This window comes from Zingiber officinale, chromosome 6B (assembly GCF_018446385.1).
Source record: "Zingiber officinale cultivar Zhangliang chromosome 6B, Zo_v1.1, whole genome shotgun sequence".
NCBI classification, from domain to species: Eukaryota; Viridiplantae; Streptophyta; class Magnoliopsida; order Zingiberales; family Zingiberaceae; genus Zingiber; species Zingiber officinale.
Genome location: NC_055996.1, coordinates 62,953,234 through 62,977,166, shown reverse-complemented (window position 1 = coordinate 62,977,166; position 23,933 = coordinate 62,953,234). Strand labels below are relative to the sequence as shown.

Genomic DNA, 23,933 nt, shown 5'->3' with positions numbered 1-23,933 from the left:
TAAATATTTTAGTCTTAAGCAAGGGTCTTCTTAAAATTAAAAATCAGAGTATTTAAAAAAAAGAGTAAAAACTAACGATGATTTTTAAAAATTGTCTCTTAATTTATTAACTTACTTTTTATAATAATTAATGGTTTGCTTTTCTTCAAAATAACTGCTTCCTGTTCTTGGCGGCTGACAAGCAACGACCTCCAACAGCATCGCTTCGTGCTACTTCCTTAAGCGATACTTTCCCATCTCCTCCTCCTCCTCTCAACTCTCCATCCCATAAAACCCAACTGCTTCTTTTTCTTCTAAACAAGTCGGCGATCGACCGCCCCAGTTCCATGTCTCTGCGCCATCCCTCCGCTGCCCCTCGGACTTGCCGCCTCTTTTGGTGCTACCAGTGCCACCGCGCCGTCCGCCTCATCTGCTCTCCTTCCTCTGACATCCTTTGCCCCCGCTGCTACGGCCGCTTCCTCCACGAGATCGATCTCCCCCGCCCTCGTCTAGTCATCGAGTTCACACCCGTACACCCCTTCCCTCCTCAGCAGCCCCACCACTTCCACCACCACCCCCTCTTCCCCCCGCCCAATCGACGCGGTTACTCTGACCTCGACCGCCTCCCCCGCCTCAACTCCAATGATCCCACCGCCCGCGGTGGCCATCCTCCCCCGTACCTGGTCTCCCTTCCGAGGCCCGTCCATCCTAATCCACGCAGACCACCTACTACGGTACCAGTTGCACGACCGGAGGACTTCTACACCGGGCCTAATTTGAACGAGTTGATCGAGGATCTCACCCAGAACGACCGCCCGGGGCCACCGCCGGCGCCATCCACCGCCATCAGTGCCCTTCCGACGGTTAACATCGCCGACGCCCACCTCACCGACGGCTCCCAATGCCCTGTCTGCAAGGAAGAATTCTCCCTCGGCGAGGAGGCAAAGCAAATGCCCTGCAAGCACGTCTACCACTCCGACTGCATCGTGCCGTGGCTTAACCTACACAACTCCTGCCCGGTGTGCCGGTTTCAGCTTCCCGGCAGCCGGCAGCAAGAGAACAACGCAACTGCCGCCGGCGCAAACAGAGGTGCCAGCTCACATCCCGGGGGAAGATGGAACTGGAACACCTTCTTCACCCTGTGGCCTTTCGGAGAGCAGCCATCGCGAACCGGAAACTTCCCTTATCGGAGACGGGATGAGAACGACAACAATACGAGCAACGACTTCACTGTTCTTCCCGCATTCTTTCTCGTGTCTCTCTGTTTCCTCTTCTTCTCATTCTTTCTCTGAAACAACTACATGGATTCAAAAGTTGGAAGGTTCAACTCGTTGTGATCAATTGTTTATCCGATTGTATATTTATATGTAATTAAATATATTCAATAATGTGTTCATCCAATGGATTCATTGGCTTAGCCACCCAGAAAATCTTTGTTTAAAGGGTATAAATAATAATTATTTATGACATTATATACAATAAATTTTCAAATGTGCTAGAGAGATTAATTGTTCGTGGAAGGTTGATCTCGAGCTCATCCGGCCGATTTGAGACGTTGGATTCGGCCTAAACCGAGGTCTGCAAGCCGAACCCGGCCCTGCCCTGCCCTATGACATGCCAAAGTATGAGGGGTTCAAATGAAATTTTTCCTCGCAATTTGTTGCGGCCAAAGCTAACCTAATCTCGAACACCTCTGTCTTCTCCTTTTCTTGTCCGTCGTCCACTCGCCGGCGTTGCGCTGGGTTCCGATCTTCGTTTTATGGCGGCGTACTCTTCTCATCACTGGTTCCCAGCTTCCAATTCTTCCGGGAGCACATCCCCGGCGCATCTCCTCGTCGTCGCCTCCTCTCTCCGTTTGGGCAAGCACTGCCGCGATCTCTACTCCGCCAATCTCCACGTCGTCTTTCATCCTCCCGCATCGTCGTCGGTACTATCTCCTTATGCTTCTGACCGTTAGCGGCCGCCTTTCTCTATGGTAGAATAGAATTCCTAACTGTTTCTGCCTTTTATGCCGCTAGGATGGCTATAGTCTGGACCAAAAAAGGGATTTTGCGTGCAGGAAAAGATATTCCTCAAAGAGTTTTTCCTTTCTCGAGAAACTCTCTGATTCTTTTTCGGCCTCGTGCTCATCATGCTTCTCTTTCTTTACCGGAAAGGAATTTGGGAGGGGATATGTGAACGAAGGAAGAATGCAGATAAGGAATTCTGGAGGGAAGCCCGTTAATGGAAGAATGCTGACCAATGTCCTTCTGGTCGTTAACGTGCTGTGAGTTCCATATCGATTTCTGTTTAGTGTATCTGTTTCGAACGTCTCAATTCATGATCTTAGTAATTGCATAGATAAACGAACGTACAATCTATTTCTTTTATAAGGAATTCAATGGTTTTTGATGGAGCACATTCCTTGATCAACTCTAGCATTGTATAAACTCGATGCCTTGCTTTTAGTTTTATTCATTTTGATGTTAAATATGAGATACATTTTAATACAATTTGTTGATACCAGGGGTGGTTCTTTTCCATTTTCGACCTACATCGGATAAGAGTCGTCTGATTGTTTTTGCCTGTTCTATTTTATTTTGTAGTCACTATACTACCTGTTTTTCTTCTGAACTTGCTTGTACAATGATTTTCTTGAAAGTTATCTAATTAGATGTGAAAATTTGGAAAAAAAAAAAAAAATGGGATTGAGAGGCTATGATCAGAATTAAAAAGTATCTGAGTGGTACAGTGAGTTTCACTTATATCCATGACAAAGAACTGGTGTCATTTTGCTAACAACTTAAATTAATCTATTCAAGGCAAACGAGGGGTTGCAATGGTAAAGTTACGTGAAAGCTAAGCCTCATATGAGAACATCAGACAAGGTAGATATATCTCTGCAACAAGAGATAGTTGTCAGGCTGTACATTCCTGTAAAAAAAACTGTAGACTTTTTCCGGGGACAAGGACTTACGAGAAAAATGTTGTTTATTTCACTGTTGTTTACTGCTATGTCAGAGCTGCTAGTGTGCGGTAGAAAAATGTCCCCTTGTGTATGATTTGCATTTAAAAGGAGTAATTGTCTATTTGATGTTATTTGTTTTCATCTACTGTGTAATATAGTGATACAACTTTTGAGATCGACTTAGTGTTTCAAATCTTCATTTTAGGGTTTATGCAGCTCAAATTGCAACACAAGGGAAGTTGCTTTTGTGGGGAGCTAAGGTTGGAACCTTGAGAGAATCCTAAGACATTGAGGAATACATACCTAAAGTTCAATATATTATGTTTATAGGTGAATAGCTTGATTGATAAAGGACAACTATGGAGGTTGGCAACATCAGCTCTTCTTCATGCCAACATTGGGCATCTTATGGTTTGTCCATAAAACTTTTTTCCTCGTCATAGTTCATGGATAAGTCCTTAAGTAGTATTGTTGTGCAGATTAATTGTTACTCTTTGAACTCAGTTGGTCCTACAGTGGAGAAAATGAGTGGTTCTAGACGATTTCTGGCGATATATTTCTCTTCAGCAATAGCAAGTAAGTATCCTTTTACACTCTTCTGATATCAAAATCTTTGAGCACCCCTTTGGTTTTTTAAGTTTACTCCCTTTTTGGCAAATTTTTTAATTTTAGTCCCTTTTTGGCAAGGAAACTAGGTTCAGTCATGAGTTACCGGTTCAGTCAATCACCTTCTGTTGGTGCATCTGGTGCTATATTTGGATTAGTAAGTATTTTTGATGTGTAGTTTTATATTCTACATAGATAACCACATACAAGGTACTTACCATTCTCTTTGTAAATGACTTGTGAAAGAAGACTCATTCGTATGTCATAATAAAACTGCAGCATCTAACTAAATCTAACTTTAAAACTTAATCAAAGTGTAAGCTAGTATCTTTTCACCTCATTGCATCATGGATTAAGTTGACCTACAGTTGCTATGGATACTCTTGGTTCACATGATATTGCAGGAATAAAAAAGTTCAACTATAGGCTAGCAGCTATAACAATAAATATCAATGAGTGGATTAGTTACTCCATGAACAACCATTGTTTAAGCCAGACCGAACACCTTCTACTGTCTGCTAACTCATTTCACCGGGAATATGAACAGGTTGGTTCCTATGCTGTATTTGTTTTGAGGCATAGAAAACTTGTCGGGGGTGCAAAGGAGGATTTGCTTCATGTTGCCCATGTCATTGCCTTAAATATGGTACTTGATTAGTTCCTAGCACATATTCTTTCCCTTTGATTTATACTACATATCCTTTTCCTTTTCTTATCTATTTGCTCAGGTTATTGGTTTTCTTTCTCGGGGCATCGACAACTGGGGTCATGTATGTTTCAGCATCGCACTCTTTGATCCTGTCTGAATTGATCATTCTCGATTATAAGACAACCATATTGCATGTTTCAGCTGGGAGGATTGCTCGGTGGGGCTGCGGTATCATGGTTTCTTGGCCCTGCATGGCACATGTCGCGAATGGCTGATGGAAAAGTAGTGCTTGCTGACAGGGCTCCTATTTATCAGTTCATCAACAGGAGAAGATTGTCATAGGACACGATTGTGATTGCATGAACAAATAACAGGATGGTATTCTGGATCCAGTAATAGCCATTTCCATCTGTAAAGAAATAGTTCAAAATAAATAAAAATATGAAAAAGACCTCATTTATTTTCCCGAAGAAATGTGTAATAATTCTTTTTTTCTTTCTTTGTGCTGATGACTTATACTCAACACCAACCAAAATGTCACTCATTTGAGCCGACTTTTTTTGCTGATTACATTTGGTTCATGAATTCCTAAAGAACGTAATAGAGCAGTAAAATTGTAAGGAATGAAATTGCATTTCAAAAGAACGTAATAGAGCAGTAAAACAATAATATTTCTTAATCCATAATAGTTCTTAATCCGATTTCATGAAATAGTTATGAATAAGTATTTTTATATGTTGGTTCGAAGGAATATTTTAGGAAATTGAGAATAAATATTATAACAATAATGAAATAAATCCCATATAAAATACTTTGTCCGACTCTTATAGTTTGCACCATGGGTATAATTTGCCTTAACAGATGTACCCTGTTATATTGGCTCAAGAGACCAATAGGCTTGTTGGCCCACCCTTCTTGTCTATCTCATTTGACTTGATCAACCCATTCAACTCACCTAGCCTATGTTGGATATAAGTGATGTAAATGGAGAAGAGGTGGAAGAGGAAAGAGGCTCCATTATGAATGGAACTTTAGTCCTACATTGGGAGTTTTATGACATGTTGGTTGGTTTATATTGATTCACATGCATTGATGATGTGAACAAATACAGAGGGAGAGACTCTCTCTCATGCGTGGGTGCGCAGGGGGAGTGTAAATTCAGGGTCCGGATTGCACTAAACCATGTTGACTTGTGTGCAGGCACGACCTGATCGATCAGGGCAAAATTTGCCCAAGTGGAACAATCAACATTTTGCCACGTAAACCTTTTTGTTGCTTATGTAACGGATGCATTAAAGAAAGACTAATGCAGCCGAGTGAAACGCTGGCGTTACACAGTTGGCAAATAATGATCATTAAACGATCATTAACATTGCTCATTGGTACAAGCTCCTACATAAGAAGGTTGTGACCACAGGCAAAAAGTTACGCACATAGAAAAGCAACAGAAGCTCTCCACCTACGTTCCCTACTCTATCGTGCAACTTTTGCTCGGCTGGAGTTCCCGTGATAGTTCGGGTACCCCTCAGTTCGTCGTGACCACTAGTGCTTGGTGGGAATCACGGTTAGCCATTGTATCCTAGGAAACAGACCACCCAAGAAAGTCTCAAAACACAGTCAGAGGTGGGGCGAATATGTTTCAAGGAAACTGCGTCAATCGCAAGCCTCGGTCAGCTCGCTCGGTCTCTGTCTGCTCGCCCAGTAGGTCTCCTTGTCCACCCGGTCAGCCTCTTCGTCTGCCCGGTTAGCCTCTCCGCTCGCCCGCTCGGCATCTTTGCCCGGTGGCACCAGCTCGCCCGACCGGCAACACTTGCTCGGTTACTTCGCCCTACCGACCTAACGATCGGCCTGTCTGATTGCCCGATCGGCCTCTCGCTTGACCTATTTTATTTCCCGACCGACCTATAGCTCAGCCTCTCTGCTCTCCCAACCGGCCTCTAACCCAGTCGACTTCTCTGTCAAGTCAAACTTGCTCAGCCTTACTACCCGGTCAACCTCTCTACTGTGTGACTCGGACACGGGGTTGGTTGTTCACCCGCTCGGTCTAACTGCTCAGTCGGCCGCTCTGCACTCTTCCCGATCGGCCAATCTACTGCTTGCCCGCCCGGCCATTAAGTCCGCTTGGACTTTGCTGCTCGGAGCTCGGGTCATTTCAACAAATAAGTGAATTTAATTCAGTGTATTTAAATTTAGCTAATACCCCGTAAATCTCCGGCAGCAGATTGTTTCCTCCAATAATCTTGAAACAAATTCGCTTCTGTTGAGATGGCCACCAAACGGAATGTTAAGGTGCAACAGACTCAACACGTGAAGGTCCCGCCGCCTCAATTGGAACTGTGTCAATCAATCATATGGAAAAGCCAGAGAAGTTCAACGGACTGAACTTCAAGAGGTGGCAGTAGAAGATGCTCTTCTATTTGACCACGCTCAATCTAACTCGGTTCTTGACCGAGGACCCTCCCGAGCGTGCTGAGGATACTGACGCGCAAACCATCAGTGCAGTGGAGGCATGGACTCATTCTGAGTTCTTTTGTCGAAACTACATCCTCAACTGCCTTGTCGACTCGTTGTACGCTGTGTATAGCATGAAGAGAATGGCTAAAGAGATGTGTGAGTCCTTGGACAAGAAGTACAAGACGGAGGATGCAGGGGCCAAGAAGTTTATCATGGGCTGATTCTTGAACTACAAGATGTTTGACTCCAAAATGATAATCATCCAAGTCCATAAGCTTCAGGTGGTCTTACACAAGAGCCACTCAGAAGGGATGGTTCTGAGTGAGACCTTCCAGGTGGCTCCTATCATTGAGAAGCTACCTCCCAGCTGGAAGGACTTCAAGAACTGCCTAAAGCATAAGTAGAAGGAGATGAATATGGAGGAACTTATTGTTAGACTTCGCATTGAAGAAGATAACAAGAGTTCAGAGAGAAAGTTGTTTTCTCAGGCTAGTGTGAATGCCAACGTGGGCGAGTACGGTCAAATCTTGAAACGGAAGAACCCCAAGTCTTCCAAGATGGGACCCAGAGGAGGCATCAGCAAGAAGAATTTCTCTGGGAAGTGCATCAATTGTGACTGAGTGGGTAACAAATCTTTAGAGTATAGGAAGCCGAGGAAAAAGCAGAAGGCCAACCTGAAAGAGAGACCAGAAATGGACAATCTCTGCGTTGTGATCTCTAAGTTGAACCTAGTGGGTTCAAACCCACAATAATGGTGGATCGATACTGGAGCCACTAGACATGTGTGTTGAAACAAGGAGTTGCTCCACAACTTCGAAGAAGTCACTGGAGACAAACTATTCATGGGAAATTCAGCAACTTCGGACATCATGGGCCAAGGAAAAGTGGTGTTGAAGATGGCATCGGGCAAGGACCTTACTCTGAACAATGTGTTGTACGTTCCGGAGATTCGAAAGAATCAAATGTCCGGATCTCCGTTAAGCAAGCATAGCTTTCGTATTATTTTTGAGTCAGACAGAGTTATATTGTCCAAGAATTGAATGTTTATAGGAAGGGGCTAGTATCTAATGGACTATTCAAGCTCAATGTAATGACTATTAGGCTTAAGCTAAATAAAAATGAAAGTTCTTCCACTTATATGCTTGAGTCTTCATATTTGTGACATGGTAGATCAGGACATATTAACTACGATGTGTTACATAGATTAATAAACATGCAAAGCATACCTACATTCCACCTTAACCCAAAACACAAGTGTGAGATTTGTGTTGAAGCGAAAATGGCAAGGTCATCTTTTCAACATATTGAAAGAAGCAACGAACCACTCAGGCTAATTCACACTGATGTGTGCAACCTCAAAGGTACACCAACACGTGATGGGAATAAATACTTCATCACTTTTGTAGATGATAACACAAAATACTATTATGTGTATCTTTTCAAAAGTAAGGATGAAGCTATAGAAAAATTTGCTCTCTATATGAATGAGGTTAAAAACCAACTTAGTAGAAAGATTAAGGTGGTTCGAAGTCACCAAGATGGTGAATATGTATCACCATTTACTGAGTTGTGTGTTGAACATGAGATCAAACACGAAACAACAGCTCCTTAAAATGGAGTTGCTGAGCAGAAAAATTAAACTCTAAAGGAAATAATGAATGCTCTTCTATTGAGCTCTAGATTGCCAGAGTTCATGTGGGGGGAAGTTGTGTTAACAGCTAATTACCTTTTAAATAAGGTGCCCTAAAAGAAAATAAACAAGAGCCCTTATGAGTTGTGGAATGGAAGACAATCGTCCTATAAATATTTACGAATGTGGGGTGTCTTGCCAAAGTGTTGGTGTCTGATCTGAAAAGGATGAAGAAAGGACCAAAGATTGTTGATTGCATATTTATTGGATATGCACAAAATAGCAATGTGTATCAGTTTGTTGTGTATGAATCACAAATACCGAAGATACACAAGAACTCGATAATAGAATCAAGAAATGCATCATTCTTCGAGCATGTGTTTTTGTATAAGACTCAAGAGGATGTTAGTTCCTCAAAACGGGCATATGAAACACAAGGCGAAGAAGATTATGATGAACCAGTCAAGATTGAGCTTAGACGGAGAAAAAGAGCTCAAGTAGAAAAATCTTACGGATTAGATTTTATCACTTTTATGTTAGAAAGTGAGCCCTTGAGTTACTCAGAAGCAGTAAGCTCATATGATGGACCTCACTAGAAAGAGGCAATTGCATCTGAGATAGACTCTATCTTGTAAAATCACACTTGGGAACTTGTGGATCTTCCTCAGGGCAGTAAACCACTAGGTTGCAAGTGGATCTTCAAGAAGAAAATGAAGTTAAGTGGCACAATTAATAAGTATAAGGCCAAATTGGTAATCAAAGGATATCGACAACAAGAAGGCCTTGATTACTTTGATACGTATTCTCTGATATCGAGAATAACTTTCATTAGAGTATTGTTGACTATTATCGCTCTATGGAATCTCGAAATACATCAAATGGATGTAAAGACTGCCTTTTTAAATGAGAATTTAGAAGAGGAAATTTACATGAAGCAACCTGAGGGATTTTCTATGTCAGGACAGAAAACAAGGTTTGTAGATTGGTGAAATCAATATATGACTTGAAATAAGAACCAAAAGCAGCGGCATGAGAAATTTGATAATGCCATGAAGGAATGTAGATTCAAGATTAATAAATGTGATAAATGTGTCTACATGAAAGTCATGGAGAATGACTACGTCATCTTGTACCTATATGTAGATGACATATTTATCATTAGGAGTAATGATAAGATAATCAAATTCACTAAAGATATTGATCCTGTCCGAATGCTGAATCAATGGATGCTGGGCACGTGGCGCTCTCCGGGTTGCTGACGTAGATCTCGGACTGTTCGCACGGGCCTCCGGTGAACCTGCACAGAAGTCGGGCCGGGAAGGGGTTCCCGGCGGCGACCCTCCGACGCTCAAGTCAGGCAAAGCTCGATAACAAGAAAGTGGCTCCAAAACTTGTAGAATGCGTACCTCCGGCGAAGGATGAGGGCCTTTATAGAGGGCAGTGGAGCAGCGAGTGCACACATACCGAGGTGTGCACGTGTCCCTTCCCATACTGTAGTGTGGGCTTGTCAGAGGAGCTTACCTGACACCATACTGCTACAGTCCGAGCACGTCTTTGACGGGACAGCGGACCCCTGTCATAAGATCCTGCGTATGGCCTGCTCCTCGGACATACCCGCTGTCAGAGGATGTTTCCTTGTGCTGTTCTCCTTACTATATGGCGAGTGTCCGGCCGGTCGGCAGTCCCTTTTCGTCCGGCCGGTCATACGTGCTGGACCGGGTGCTCGGCTGAGAGTGTTCCACAGCAACGATGCTTTATGCTTCGGCCGAGCGGGCTATCCGCTCGGCCAGGTGACCCTTTTCACTATGAGCGTCGGAAACCCGCCCATGGTCGGGTTGTCTTCTGTCCGGCCCGGGAAGCTCCTGGCCGAATGTCCGTTCGGCCCGGCATCCTCCGTTCGGCCCGACATCCTTCGTTCGGCAGGGCATCCTTCCGTTCGGCGCGACATCCTTCCGTTCAGCCCGGCATCCTTCCGTTCGGCAGGGCATCCTTCCATTCGGCCCGGCATCCTTCGTTCGGCAGGGCATCCTTCCGTTCGGCGCGAACTTGGGGTTGACCTCCACGTGTCTTTGACCCTCCTCCCATGAGGGTACCCCGTCCTTACCATCGGATCACATGCCTCCCCTTCAAGTCTAGTCGAAGGAGGCCCATAGTCCGACTGACTAGACGCCCGTAGTGTCGAGAGGCGCATCCAAGAAACCATCCTCCGCTTCTCCTCGTTAATCGCCTCTCATCCCACCTCTCTTGCATTTTGCAAGGGATTTCTCACGAAGTATTTTGTATAGCTAGTCCGCTCGGCTGAATATATCTCGTTTCACAAATGGGATTTTCGTCAGATGTTTACGGGGTACTCTTGGTAACCCGCCCGCTTGCACACTTGGTCCGCCGGACCCACTTAGTTGAATACATGCATGGCTTTAACTGGAATTACCGCTAAACAGCATTACTTCCGGCCGGAGGGTTTATAGTCGCCGATCTGACTCTCGATATTTAACGTCGGAGCTCGACGGTCTTCCGGTCGGAGGGTTTATAGTCGCCGGCGTGACTCTCGATTTTTAACGTCGGAGCTCGACGGTCTTCCGCTCGGCGGGTTTATAGACGCCGACTCGTCTCTCGATATTTAACGTCGGAGTTTGACGGTCTTCCGCTCGGCGGGTTTATAGACGCCGGCTCGTCTCTCGATATTTAACGTCGGAGCTCGACGGTCTTCCGCTTGGCGGGTTTATAGATGTCGGCTCGTCTCTCGATATTTAACGTTGGAGCTCGACGGTCTTCCGCTCGGCGGGTTTATAGACGCCGGCTCGTCTCTCGATATTTAACGTCGGAGCTCGACGGTCTTCCGCTCGGCGGGTTTATAGACGCCGGCTCGTCTCTCAATATTTAACGTCGGCTCGACGGTCTTCCGTTCGGCGGGTTTATAGACGTCGGCTCGTCTCTCGATATTTAACGTCGGAGCTCGATGGTCTTCCGCTCGGCGGGTTTATAGACGCCAGCTCGTCTCTCGATATTTAACGTCGGAGCTCGACGGTCTTCCGCTCGGATGGTTTATAGACGCCGGCTCGTCTCTCGATATTTAACGTTGGAGCTCGACGGTCTTCCGCTCGGCGGGTTTATAGACGCCGGCTCGTCTCTCGATATTTAACGTCGGAGCTCGACGGTCTTCCGCTCGGCGGGTTTATAGACGCCGGCTCGTCTCTCGATATTTAACGTCGGAGCTCGACGGCCTTTAAGGCTAACTTTAACACTGATGACATACGCCCTACCGAGCGGCGAGGGGTCTTCGTCTTCGATGACTTGGCTCGGATAATTTTTACGCCCGGCCGATCGGCCCGGGGTCTTCGACATTGAGTCGGTGCCTCGGATCTTATACATCATGGAGATAGGCCGCTCGGCAGATAATGCCAATTTCGTTTTAACATTTTGCTTCCTGCATTTCAAATATACAGCCAAACGGAAAATATACAGCACACATTATATTGGTGCACCTTTCACCCTACCTCGGAAAGGCTAGAGATAATTTGCGCTTCATGGTTGATCCAAGTCCCAATCCATCTTCATCCGCTCGGCGGTGCTCCCCCTTGAATGTCAGTTGGATCATTGTCTCGGGGGAGGCATCCGCTCGGGGATCATTGCCTCCGCTCGGCCACCTGATGCTGACGTTGTTTGTTGCTTCAGCCGCTCGGCTTGCGCATTCTCTCTCTGTTGCTCCACGAGCTTAGCTTCTCTTGCCTTGATTAGAGCGTCGAGCTCCTTCGTGGAGAGCATCACCGTGTGCGGTCGTCCAGCCTCGTCCATTGCTTCCGATCGGATGCAGGAGCGTTCCCACAGACGGCGCCAAATTGATCCTGTCCGAAAGCTGAATCAACGGACGCTGGGCACGTGGCGCTCTCCAAACGGCTGACGTAGATCTCTTATTGGTCGTACGAAACTCCGGTGAACCTGCACAGAAGTCGGGCCGGGAAGGGGTTCCCGGCGGTGACCCTCCGACGCTCAAGTCAGGCAAAGCTCGATAACAAGAAAGTGGCTCCAAAACTTATAGAATGCGTACCTCTAGTGAAGGGTGAGGCCCTTTATATAGTGCTGGAAAGGGACTCACGCACACATATCGAGGCGAATACGTGTCCTTAGCCCATACCTCCATATGGGTTTGTCAGAAAAGCTTACCTGACCCCTTACTGTTACAGTCCGAGCACGTCTTTGACGGGACAGCGGACCCCTGTCATAAGATCCTGCGTATGGCCTGCTCCTCGGACATACCCGCTGTCAGAGGATGTTTCCTTGTCCTGTTCTCCTTACTATATGGCGAGTGTCCGGCCAGTCGGCAGTCCCTTTTCGTCCGGCTGGTCATACGTGCTGGACCGGGTGCTCGGCTGAGAGTGTTCCACAGCAACGATGCTTTATGCTTCGGCCGAGCGGGCTATCCGCTCGGCCAGGTGACCCTTTTCACTATGAGCGTCGGAAACCCGCACATGGTCGGGTTGTCTTCTGTCCGGCCCGAGAAGCTCCTGGCCGAATGTCAGGTCGACTCGGCATCCTTCCGTTCGGCCCGGCATCCTTCCGTTCGGCAGGGCATCCTTCCCGTTCGGCCCCGCATCCTTCGTTCGGCAGGGCATCCTTCCGTTCGGCCCGGCATCCTTCCGTTCGGCAGGGCATCCTTCCGTTCGGCCCGGCATCCTTCGTTCGACCCGGCATCCTTCCGTTCGGCCCGGCATCCTTCGTTCGGCAAGGCATCCTTCCGTTCCACCCGGCATCCTTCCGTTCGACCCGGCATCCTTCGTTCGGCAGGGCATCCTTCCATTCGGCCCGGCATCCTTCCGTTCGACAGGGCATCCTTCCGTTCGGCCCGGCATCCTTCGTTCAGCAGGGCATCCTTCCGTTCGGCCCGGCATCCTTCGTTCGGCGCGAACTTGGGGTTGACCTCCACGTGTCTTTGACCCTCCTCCCATGAGGGTCCCCCGTCCTTACCACCGGATCAGATATATTGAACTCAAGATTTGACATGAAAGACATGGGTCTAGCTGATGTGATTCTAGGAATCAAAATTCTTAGAACAACAAAAGGACTTGTTCTTAGTCAGTCCCATTATGTAAACAAGATTCTTGAGAAATTCACTAAGGGTGATCAGGAAAAGGCTACACCTTGGATCCTTGAGTCGGTGAAGGATGGTGTGGAAGATATTTGAGGGATCGCCGGACTAGGAGCAATGAAGTTGAACCGAGGAAAACAGACTTCAAGGCAACGTGAAGGATGGCATGGAGAGAAGCCACGCGCTCGAGTGCATTTGAGGGACGAAGGCTGAGGAAGAGGACTTCAAGGGTGACTCTGGAGAGGATGAGTGTGAGTGTGTAACCAGGACCAGTCGACTGATGGAAGTTGCAGTTGACTGGTCCAGTTGACTGTTCAGTCGACTGGGAGCAAACAAAAGCATTCTGTTCGCTCAACCAGCAACGACCAGTCGATTGGTACTTTCACTAGTCGACTGGTAAGTGACCATTGGCGATCATTGGCAAAAACCTTGACTCTGCCAAGTAGTCATTGGCTGTGTTCAACGGTTGCACCAATCGATTGATGGAAGTGCCAGTCGACTGGTGCACAGGAAATGAGTTGTCTTGTGATCAACTCTTTCCTCTCTATATATTGGAAGCTTGGGGCATTGAAGGAGATTACTGATCTTGTTGATAGACTCCTAGTCTTGGCCTCCAAGCTTCCAAAGCCTAATACTCTTCTTCCAATTCTTATTCTCAATCTTGTAAAGAAGAAGAGTGTCTTGTGAGAGGTTTGCTCTACCGAGAAGGAGAAAGCTTTAGATGGAGATTGTCGGGGACTAATCCATGGACAAATTAAGGGTTGGTCCACCTTAAGGACAAGTTGTAGAGTAGGAGCAAGCAATCTTCGAACCACGTTACATCGATCGTGTTAGAGTTTGTGTTCTATTCTTATTATTTTCTTTAGTTAGTAGTATTTCCACTTGCGCACTAATTACTTATAGAGAACAAATCGATTTTAGGGGGGGGGGGGGCGATGTCTATCCAATCCCCCTTCTATTCTCCTGCCTTGAAATTGCCTCCCATTATCAGAAACCTACAGGCAGTCAAAAACCTACAGGCAGAAACCTTGAAATTGAGTCATTGGTCAAGATTACTGAACAGACAGTTATCAAGTTTCTATGGCATCATATTATCTATAGATTTGGTATTCCATATAAATTAGAGAGTGGTGCTTAGAATATGATATTACACAGGCTTTCACCTCTGTGGCATATCCACAAAGTAATGGTCAAGCTGAAGTAATTAATAGAGAAATTATCAGAGGGCTTAAAACTAAATTAGATCATGTTGGTGATAGTTGGGTAGATGAGTTACACAACGTATTATGGGTATATCGTACTACTCCCCGAGAAGCAATAGGGATAACTCCTTTTCATTTAGTATATGATGGTGAGGCAATGGTCCCAATTGAAATTAGAGTTGAATCCGATCGAAGACATCTGTATGACGAAGATAATGTTGGTTGATGTCTTATGGAACTAGATCTGATAAAAGAAGTGAGGGACAAGGCGGTGACTCGGCTCATATCATATCACTAGAGAATAAGACAAATTATAACAAAAAGGTCTTACCAAGATTCTTCTAAGTGGGTGATCTAGTCTGAAAGCGCATCAAGTCGATTGGGGATGTTAATAAACTAGAACCGCAATGGGGATGACCTTACAAGGTGGTGAGAAAACTCACCTAGACTCTTATTATCTCTAGGATACACAGGGGAGAGATCTTGAGTGGCCTTGGAGTGTTAATCATTTACAACCTTATCAAACCTGGTAAGTGTTGAGTATTGGATGGTCGGCTAGAAAGGGGATTGGATAGACAGCGCCCCCCCCCCCCCCCAAATCGATTTCTTCTCTACAAGTCATTAGTGCGCAAGTGGAAATACTACTAACTAAAGAAAACAATAAGAATAGAACACAAACTCTAACACGATCGATGCAACGTGGTTCGAAGATTGCTTGCTCCTACTCTACAGCTTGTCCTTGAGATGGACCAACCCTTAATCCGTCCATGGATTAGTCCCCGACAATCTCCATTTAAAGCTTTCTCCTTCTCGGTAGAGCAAACCTCTCACAAGACACTCTTCTTCTTTACAAGATTGAGAATAAGAATTGGAAGAAGAGTATTAGGCTTTGGAAGCTTGGAGGCCAAGATTAGGAGTCTATCAACAAGATCAGTAACCTCCTTCAATACCCCAAGCTTCCAATAAATAGAGGGGAAAGAGTTGATCACAAGACAACTCATTTCTTGCACACCAGTCGACTGGTGCAACTGTTGAACACAGCCAACGATTACTTGGCAGAGTCAAGGTTTCTGCCAATGATCGCCAATGGTCACTTACCAGTCGACTGGTGAAAGTACCAATCGACTGATTGTTGCTGGTTGAGCGAACAGAATGCTTTTGTTTGCTCCCAGTCGACTGAACAGTCAACTGGACCAGTCGACTACAACTTCCATCAACTGACTGGTCCTGGTTACACACTCACACTCATCCTCTCCAGAGTCACCCTTGAAGCCCTTTTCCTCAGCCTTCGTCCCTCAAATGCACTCGAGCGCGCAGCTTCTCTCCATGTCATCCTTCACGTTGCCTTGAAGTCTGTTTTCCTCGGTTCAACTTCATTACTCCTCGTCCGACGGTCCCTCGAATATCTTCCACACCATCCTTCACCGACTCAAGGATCCAAGCCCTTGGATGAGATTCTCAAACTTGGTCACACCAAGTTCCCCATGTGTTACATCAAGTCCTGCATGACTCAAACACATATCGAAATAATATGAAAGTCTAACTTAAACTCTTTGACACACACATCAAAACCATGATCGTACCGATCAAACTTAGGTCGATTGCACCAACAGCAAGTACGCTTGTAACTCATTCATATATTGTGTCCAACTTTTTTATATAATTAATGAAAAGTGCAGGCAATGTTATCTAAAAAAGTATACGCATTTTCCCGAGTGAGTGGATTGGTTCTCCCTCAACAGTCGATCGGTGACCTTAAGGGATGGTCAGGCGAACTCTCTTAAGGGGCGACCGGAGACTTTAAACCTTCTCAGTCGATCAGCGATCTTAAGGCAGTCAAAAACCTACAGGCAGTCAAAAACCTACAGGCAGAAACCTTGAAATTGAGTCATTGGTCAAGATTACTGAACAGACAGTTATCAAGTTTCTATGGCATCATATTATCTATAGATTTGGTATTCCATATAAATTAGAGAGTGGTGCTTAGAATATGATATTACACAGGCTTTCACCTCTGTGGCATATCCACAAAGTAATGGTCAAGCTGAAGTAATTAATAGAGAAATTATCAGAGGGCTTAAAACTAAATTAGATCATGTTGGTGATAGTTGGGTAGATGAGTTACACAACGTATTATGGGTATATCGTACTACTCCCCGAGAAGCAATAGGGATAACTCCTTTTCATTTAGTATATGATGGTGAGGCAATGGTCCCAATTGAAATTAGAGTTGAATCCGATCGAAGACATCTGTATGACGAAGATAATGTTGGTTGATGTCTTATGGAACTAGATCTGATAAAAGAAGTGAGGGACAAGGCGGTGACTCGGCTCATATCATATCACTAGAGAATAAGACAAATTATAACAAAAAGGTCTTACCAAGATTCTTCTAAGTGGGTGATCTAGTCTGAAAGCGCATCAAGTCGATTGGGGATGTTAATAAACTAGAACCGCAATGGGGATGACCTTACAAGGTGGTGAGAAAACTCACCTAGACTCTTATTATCTCTAGGATACACAGGGGAGAGATCTTGAGTGGCCTTGGAGTGTTAATCATTTACAACCTTATCAAACCTGGTAAGTGTTGAGTATTGGATGGTCGGCTAGAAAGGGATTGGATAGACAGCCCAAATCGATTTCTTCTCTACAAGTCATTAGTGCGCAAGTGGAAATACTACTAACTAAAGAAAACAATAAGAATAGAACACAAACTCTAACACGATCGATGCAACGTGGTTCGAAGATTGCTTGCTCCTACTCTACAGCTTGTCCTTGAGATGGACCAACCCTTAATCCGTCCATGGATTAGTCCCCGACAATCTCCATTTAAAGCTTTCTCCTTCTCGGTAGAGCAAACCTCTCACAAGACACTCTTCTTCTTTACAAGATTGAGAATAAGAATTGGAAGAAGAGTATTAGGCTTTGGAAGCTTGGAGGCCAAGATTAGGAGTCTATCAACAAGATCAGTAACCTCCTTCAATACCCCAAGCTTCCAATAAATAGAGGGGAAAGAGTTGATCACAAGACAACTCATTTCTTGCACACCAGTCGACTGGTGCAACTGTTGAACACAGCCAACGATTACTTGGCAGAGTCAAGGTTTCTGCCAATGATCGCCAATGGTCACTTACCAGTCGACTGGTGAAAGTACCAATCGACTGATTGTTGCTGGTTGAGCGAACAGAATGCTTTTGTTTGCTCCCAGTCGACTGAACAGTCAACTGGACCAGTCGACTACAACTTCCATCAGCTGACTGGTCCTGGTTACACACTCACACTCATCCTCTCCAGAGTCACCCTTGAAGCCCTTTTCCTCAGCCTTCGTCCCTCAAATGCACTCGAGCGCGCAGCTTCTCTCCATGTCATCCTTCACGTTGCCTTGAAGTCTGTTTTCCTCGGTTCAACTTCATTACTCCTCGTCCGACGGTCCCTCGAATATCTTCCACACCATCCTTCACCGACTCAAGGATCCAAGCCCTTGGATGAGATTCTCAAACTTGGTCACACCAAGTTCCCCATGTGTTACATCAAGTCCTGCATGACTCAAACACATATCGAAATAATATGAAAGTCTAACTTAAACTCTTTGACACACACATCAAAACCATGATCGTACCGATCAAACTTAGGTCGATTGCACCAACAGCAAGTACGCTTGTAACTCATTCATATATTGTGTCCAACTTTTTTATATAATTAATGAAAAGTGCAGGCAATGTTATCTAAAAAAGTATACGCATTTTCCCGAGTGAGTGGATTGGTTCTCCCTCAACAGTCGATCGGTGACCTTAAGGGATGGTCAGGCGAACTCTCTTAAGGGGCGACCGGAGACTTTAAACCTTCTCAGTCGATCAGCGATCTTAAGGGATAACCAAGCGGGCTCCCTTAAGGGGCGACCAGAGACTTTAAACATTCTCAGTCGATCGGTGACCTTAAGGGGTGACCAGACGTGTTCTCTTAAGGGGTGTCCAAGCGGGCTCTCTCAAGTCAAAGAACTCAAGGACTCATTGAAATGATTCACTTTAGGTTCCAAGAATCTTGATCTGATTCTTGGACAACAAGGAGTCATATACAGTCGATCCGGACTTGGGTATATGGCTAAACATAAATTTAGATCTTACTTGTCTCTTTTAAATCGATCAAATAGAAACTTAGTCCAAGCATGGGTCCCCAAGTCTAATTTGACTAATCAAGTTGGACTTGATCAATATTGGATTCCCAAGAATCAAATTTACTTCCTTGATGGACCTTATCAAGGCTATAATTCAGGGAGAACCAATAGAAAGACCATTTTTATTAGATAAACTTGATTGATGCTTGATTTATTGCTTTCTTTTTATATATGCTTAGATTAGGATAGATAAGAACTTAGACTTGATTCATACTTGACTTGTTAGACCTAGCATTTTCAAAAGAAAAAAAATTAAATATTTAATTTCTTTAAGAGATTTTGTCTAGAAAGTGGTTGTTGCTCCAATATTTAAAAAGGTCTAATGCCTCGTCACAGCTTGGAAGTTAATTATTAAAATAATATTTAATTGACTAACTGTTAAAATCTTGAGCACGGATCCTCTGATCCGTAGTTTGCAGACCAGAGGATGGTCCACTTTATGGATTGGTCTATTTCAATGGACCCCATCACTTAAATAGATGGGGTCTATCATAATCCACCAATCACAAGTAGTGGATCATCCTCTGGTCCATAATTTGCGGACCAGAGGATCTCGCCTATAAAACCTTAGCTTAACTCAAATGTAAATCAATCCTTAAATGTAACTCTAAATTAAAGAATAAAATTAATCAACTCACAAAATCTATAAGATTCTATGATTGATAATATAGAAAAAGGTGAAATGGATTTAGTTTTAAAATTAGTTTAAACTTCACTTTAAAACAACGCAATATAATTCAAATTAATCAAACTTAGCCTAAACTTAACTAAATCGAATCAAAATTCAAAAACTTAATTATTTTCAATTAATTATCAAAATTCAAAATCTTAATTATTTTCAATTAATTTCCAAAATTCAAAATTTCAATTAATCTTCAAAAATCAAAATCTTAATTATTTTTAATTAATCTTCAAAATTCAAAATCTTAATTATTTTTAATTAATCTTAATTTTTAAATTTTAAAATCTTAATTACTTTCAATTCATAATGTTAATTAATCCTAACTATTTTTAAATCTTAAAGTTTTAAAATTTAAAAATTTTCAAACTTAAGTATTTTTGAAATTCAAACTTAAAATTTTTTCAAAATCTAAACTTAAATATTTTTCTTAAATTCAATATGAAAATTCAAAAGTTAAAGTTAAAGATTTTTAATTTTCAAAATCAACTTCAAAATTAAGAGTAACTCCATCTCACACAAACTCATAAGTCTAACATGTTTGATAACTTACAAATGGTGAAATAGAAAATCAGAAAAATAAATGCGTAGCATCCCTTGCATCCCTTGGAGCTTGGTTGGTGGTTTTCTTCATCCTTGGTGAAGCTTTTGTTTTGGCCGAACCTAGCAAGGAGGAGAAGAAGGTGCTTTGGTGGTTTCTCATCTCGGAAGATCGTTGCCCACACAACGTCCGAAGTTAGAAGAGGAATACGGTAGAAGATCAAGAGGTCTTTCTAAAAGGTATAACTAGTAATTTTTCCTTTCCGCATCATACTAGTTATTTTTGAAAATAATACCAAATACAAGAGGCTTACGATTCTAGTATTTTGAATTTGTTTTCGATGTAGTGTTCTTATGTTTTCTTCTTTTCCTTGTGATTTGATTGTTCCTTTCGGTTAACCTAAAGTTATTTTAGGAAATTAAATATTAGCTTTCCTTAAAAGGTTTTGTCTAGTCGGTGGTGGTTGTTCCCATATCCAAGAAGGCCATGTGCCTCGCCACGTCAGTACTGGGAACCAATTATGGAAATTAATATTTAATGGAATTAATAACTTAGGTGATTTGGATCGAACGTGTTAAGTTCCGCAGGAGATCCAAGTCTAAACCTAAAAGAACAAATATATTAAGTTTTGGATCAAACGTGTTAAGTTCCACAGGCGATCCAAAATTTAATTTAAAAGAACACATGGTAGCTAGGAAAATGTTCAGACCTTTGTACAAAATTTTTGTACAGTTGAACCATTAGGTTTTCCGAGTAGCAACAAACAATAATTATCTTGTCAATAAATCAACTCATACACACATGGATTAACAAACATACATCAAGTCAAGCAAAACCTACATGCAAGGGACCAAATATTACAATTTTAAAAAATATTTGCTTACGTGCAAGGGACCAAATATTGTAATTTTGAAAAATAACTTATGCAATGCATAAGCAAGAATGAAGTAATTAACAAACAAACATTGCTCAGAAATAGAATTTGCAATAAAATATTGAATTTTTTTTTCTAAGAATTCAACTATACAAGTATATTTCAATCCATACTTCCATCCTCTATGAAGTTGTCACCAAAATTTTACGATCCTTTTAAGGTGTTAGAGCATATTAGACTTATTACTTATCGCTTGAAGCGTCCACAAGATTCTAAAAGCATCCTATATTTATGTGTCTTGTTTAAAAAATAAATTAGACGACAAATCTACTCCTCAACAATATCTTCCTAAAATGAATTTTGATGGTAAAATTATGTTTCAACATCATGCTATTTTAGAAAGAAGACATGTGAAGAAAAACAATCAAACGACAATAGAAGTATTAATTCAGTGGGACAACTTACCTATTAATGATGCAACATGAGAGTCATATGTCACTTCAAGAATTTTTTTAGAATTTATTGCCAAATAAGTATAAGGTTATTTTGAAGTACGGTGGAATAATATCATCCTTTAAGGAATCCATTCAAATAAATCTTTTAAAACCTTATCTTTATCATTTTTTAGGATAGGTTTATATTTAATTTTCCATAATAAGTTATTTGATTTTTTTTCCCCTTTTCTATTAGAATAATTTGTTAGTTTTTTTTTTTTTTTTGAAAAGATACCTTTACGGACCTATTTAAAGAGACGTTATATAATCTTTTATTGTGTGTTTAGTTTAAGTTATCACGTATAATTTTAGTTATGTGATTATCTAATAATCACATAATCAAAGTTATGGGGAATGAAACATAACCAGAGAATGTTTTGTTCAATTTAAGTAATGTAATAAAATCTTATTTATTTGGAAGTTGTAGTACATAATTTAATGTGATATTTCACTGTATTATCTTTGATTTAATAATAATAATAATATTATTATTATTATTATTAGTCATATATAAATAAATATAATTGGATATATTTTTTATTATTTTAGAATTTTTTAGATAATTTTATTAGATTTTAGATTATATCTAATTAATCTATTCCAATTAATCTTCTCTGAAATCTACGAAAAGGTGTGTTGCCTCCGATGAATGAGAGTTTTGTAAGAGCATGAACTCCTGGAGATTTGTAAGAGCTCCTCAATGATCCTACGCACAGTGAGACGAGCCAACAAGGCGTTAGCAACCTAAGACCGGGATGGGGATCCCTGGCTAGGCCCTTCGACACTCAAGTCAGTTCTTCTCTCAAAGGTCGAAGTTGAAGAAGAAGTACAGTAATGAAAGTACTTGGAAGCAGAGTTTTGGATGTTAGGGTTTGTATACCTTGCCAATGGAGAGCGCCCCCTTTTTTATACTACCTCATATAACCTCCGTAATCATGAGACGGTCCCCAGTTTGTTAGAGTTTGTTAGAAGATGAAGTACCACTTTAGGCTTCATGCAATAATCCCTCAAGAAATCTTTTTTTTTACCCCAAATCCCTCAAATTTATTTTTGTAAAAATTCCCATTTAAATTTTTTTTCAAAATTCTTTGAAATTATTTTTCATTTTCTGGAATAGCCTAGGTCTTACCGTAGAATTGCATGATCCTATAGTTCTAGGAGCAGCATCTCACAAGCACAGTAGGATCCCTTGTTTATAAACTTAGAATGGGTGAGATACTTAGGTCTTAGCCCTAGATTTTAGATGCTTATGTCAGTGCATCGCTATAAATCTGGGCTTTAAAAACATATATTGATCAATTTGAGTTAACTAGCTGGTAAAAACCTGGTTAGTACTAAATACTCAAATTGACCAACCTGAGTCAAATTGCAACTATCTTGTGATAGCTAGTCTTGGACAAGGGTTAGACATTTCATCATAAGGACAATTTTTCCTTAGTTTTTCTATATCCTTGCTTGGACTTTAGGAATTTATCAATTTTAGGGGGAGCTTCAAAACAATATTTTTAACCTTATACTATTTTGATCAAATTATTTTCAAAATATTTTTTCTTTCAAAATATAAAAAAAAATTCTTTTCAAAATATTTTTTAAAAATATTCATTCTTTTCAAAATATTTTCTTTTTTCAAAATGATTTTCAAATTTCAAAGTATATTTTTCATAATGTTGTTTAAAAAATTCGTTCTTTTCAAAATATTTTCTTTTCAAAATGATTTTCAAATTTCAAAGTATATTTTTCATAATGTTGTTTAAAAAATTCATTCTTTTCAAAATATTTTCTTTTTTCAAAATGTTTTTCAAAATTCAAAATATATTTTTCATAATGTTGTTTTAAAATTTTATTCTTTTCAAAACTTCAAATATTTTAATTTTCAAAATATCTTTCAAATTTTATTCTTTTCAACATGTAATTTTTGAAATTCTTGATTTAGTATATTTTTAATATTTTTCTAAATATTAGTAAATTCTTTGATAAGTCTTTTCAAAATTTACTTGATTTTTGGTTCTGCCCCTATTTTTGATATGTATCAAAAGGGGAGAGATAGTGAATTCAGGGGGAGTTAGTTAACTCAAAGGGAAAACTTAAAACTTAAATTGTTTGTTTATTTACTTGTTGCTTATTTTTAACTTAACTTTAAACCTTCGTTGCCAAACATCAAAAAGGGGGAGATTGTTGGTGCAAGCTGCACCAGAATCAAACCTGAGTTTTGATGTTGTCAAATGTTCAAGTTAAGTCTCGTTATGATCTAACAAGTTGATTGAGTCTGCAGGATGTTTTCTCAACCGAGAAAGTCCTAGCTGGAGGCTAGGCGAAGAAATCTTAGCAGGTCGTGGAACCCAGGTGCAAGTCCAAGTGGGTCGAGGCTTGGCAGAGTGATCGAGAGGTCTGGAGGACCGAAGATCGAAGGAAAAGTCCTGGGGAGCCGATCAAGGTTGAGTGAAAAGTCCAAACTAGATCTGGAGGATTAAAGTTTGGCAGGTAGGTTGAGGAAAACAAACTGGAGGAGCGACAGTGAGGTTGGGTTCCTGAAGGGAACAACCTTAGGTCGCTGATCCAACTGAAGAAACCGGGAAGGTTTCCAAGTTGAGATCAAGAACAGTTCTACTGTTCTTTTA

General features: G+C 41.9%; 2 protein-coding genes across 2 annotated transcripts; both read left to right on the top strand.

Moving 5' to 3' along the window:
* Positions 1-305: 305 nt before the first annotated feature.
* Positions 306-1,340, top strand: LOC121990225 (probable E3 ubiquitin-protein ligase RHC1A). Its single transcript, XM_042544405.1, has one exon. It carries the CDS (start codon positions 327-329, stop codon positions 1,269-1,271), a length of 945 nt encoding a protein of 314 aa, XP_042400339.1. The 5' UTR covers positions 306-326; the 3' UTR covers positions 1,272-1,340.
* Positions 1,341-1,629: 289 nt separating this feature from the next.
* LOC121992544 (RHOMBOID-like protein 10, chloroplastic) lies at positions 1,630-4,748 on the top strand. Its single transcript, XM_042547004.1, has 9 exons — positions 1,630-1,906; positions 1,998-2,245; positions 3,132-3,186; positions 3,257-3,337; positions 3,406-3,502; positions 3,622-3,689; positions 4,080-4,178; positions 4,261-4,302; positions 4,383-4,748. The coding sequence occupies exons 1-9, from the start codon at positions 1,739-1,741 to the stop codon at positions 4,521-4,523; spliced, it is 999 nt and encodes a 332-aa protein (XP_042402938.1). The 5' UTR covers positions 1,630-1,738; the 3' UTR covers positions 4,524-4,748.
* Positions 4,749-23,933: the final 19,185 nt, after the last annotated feature.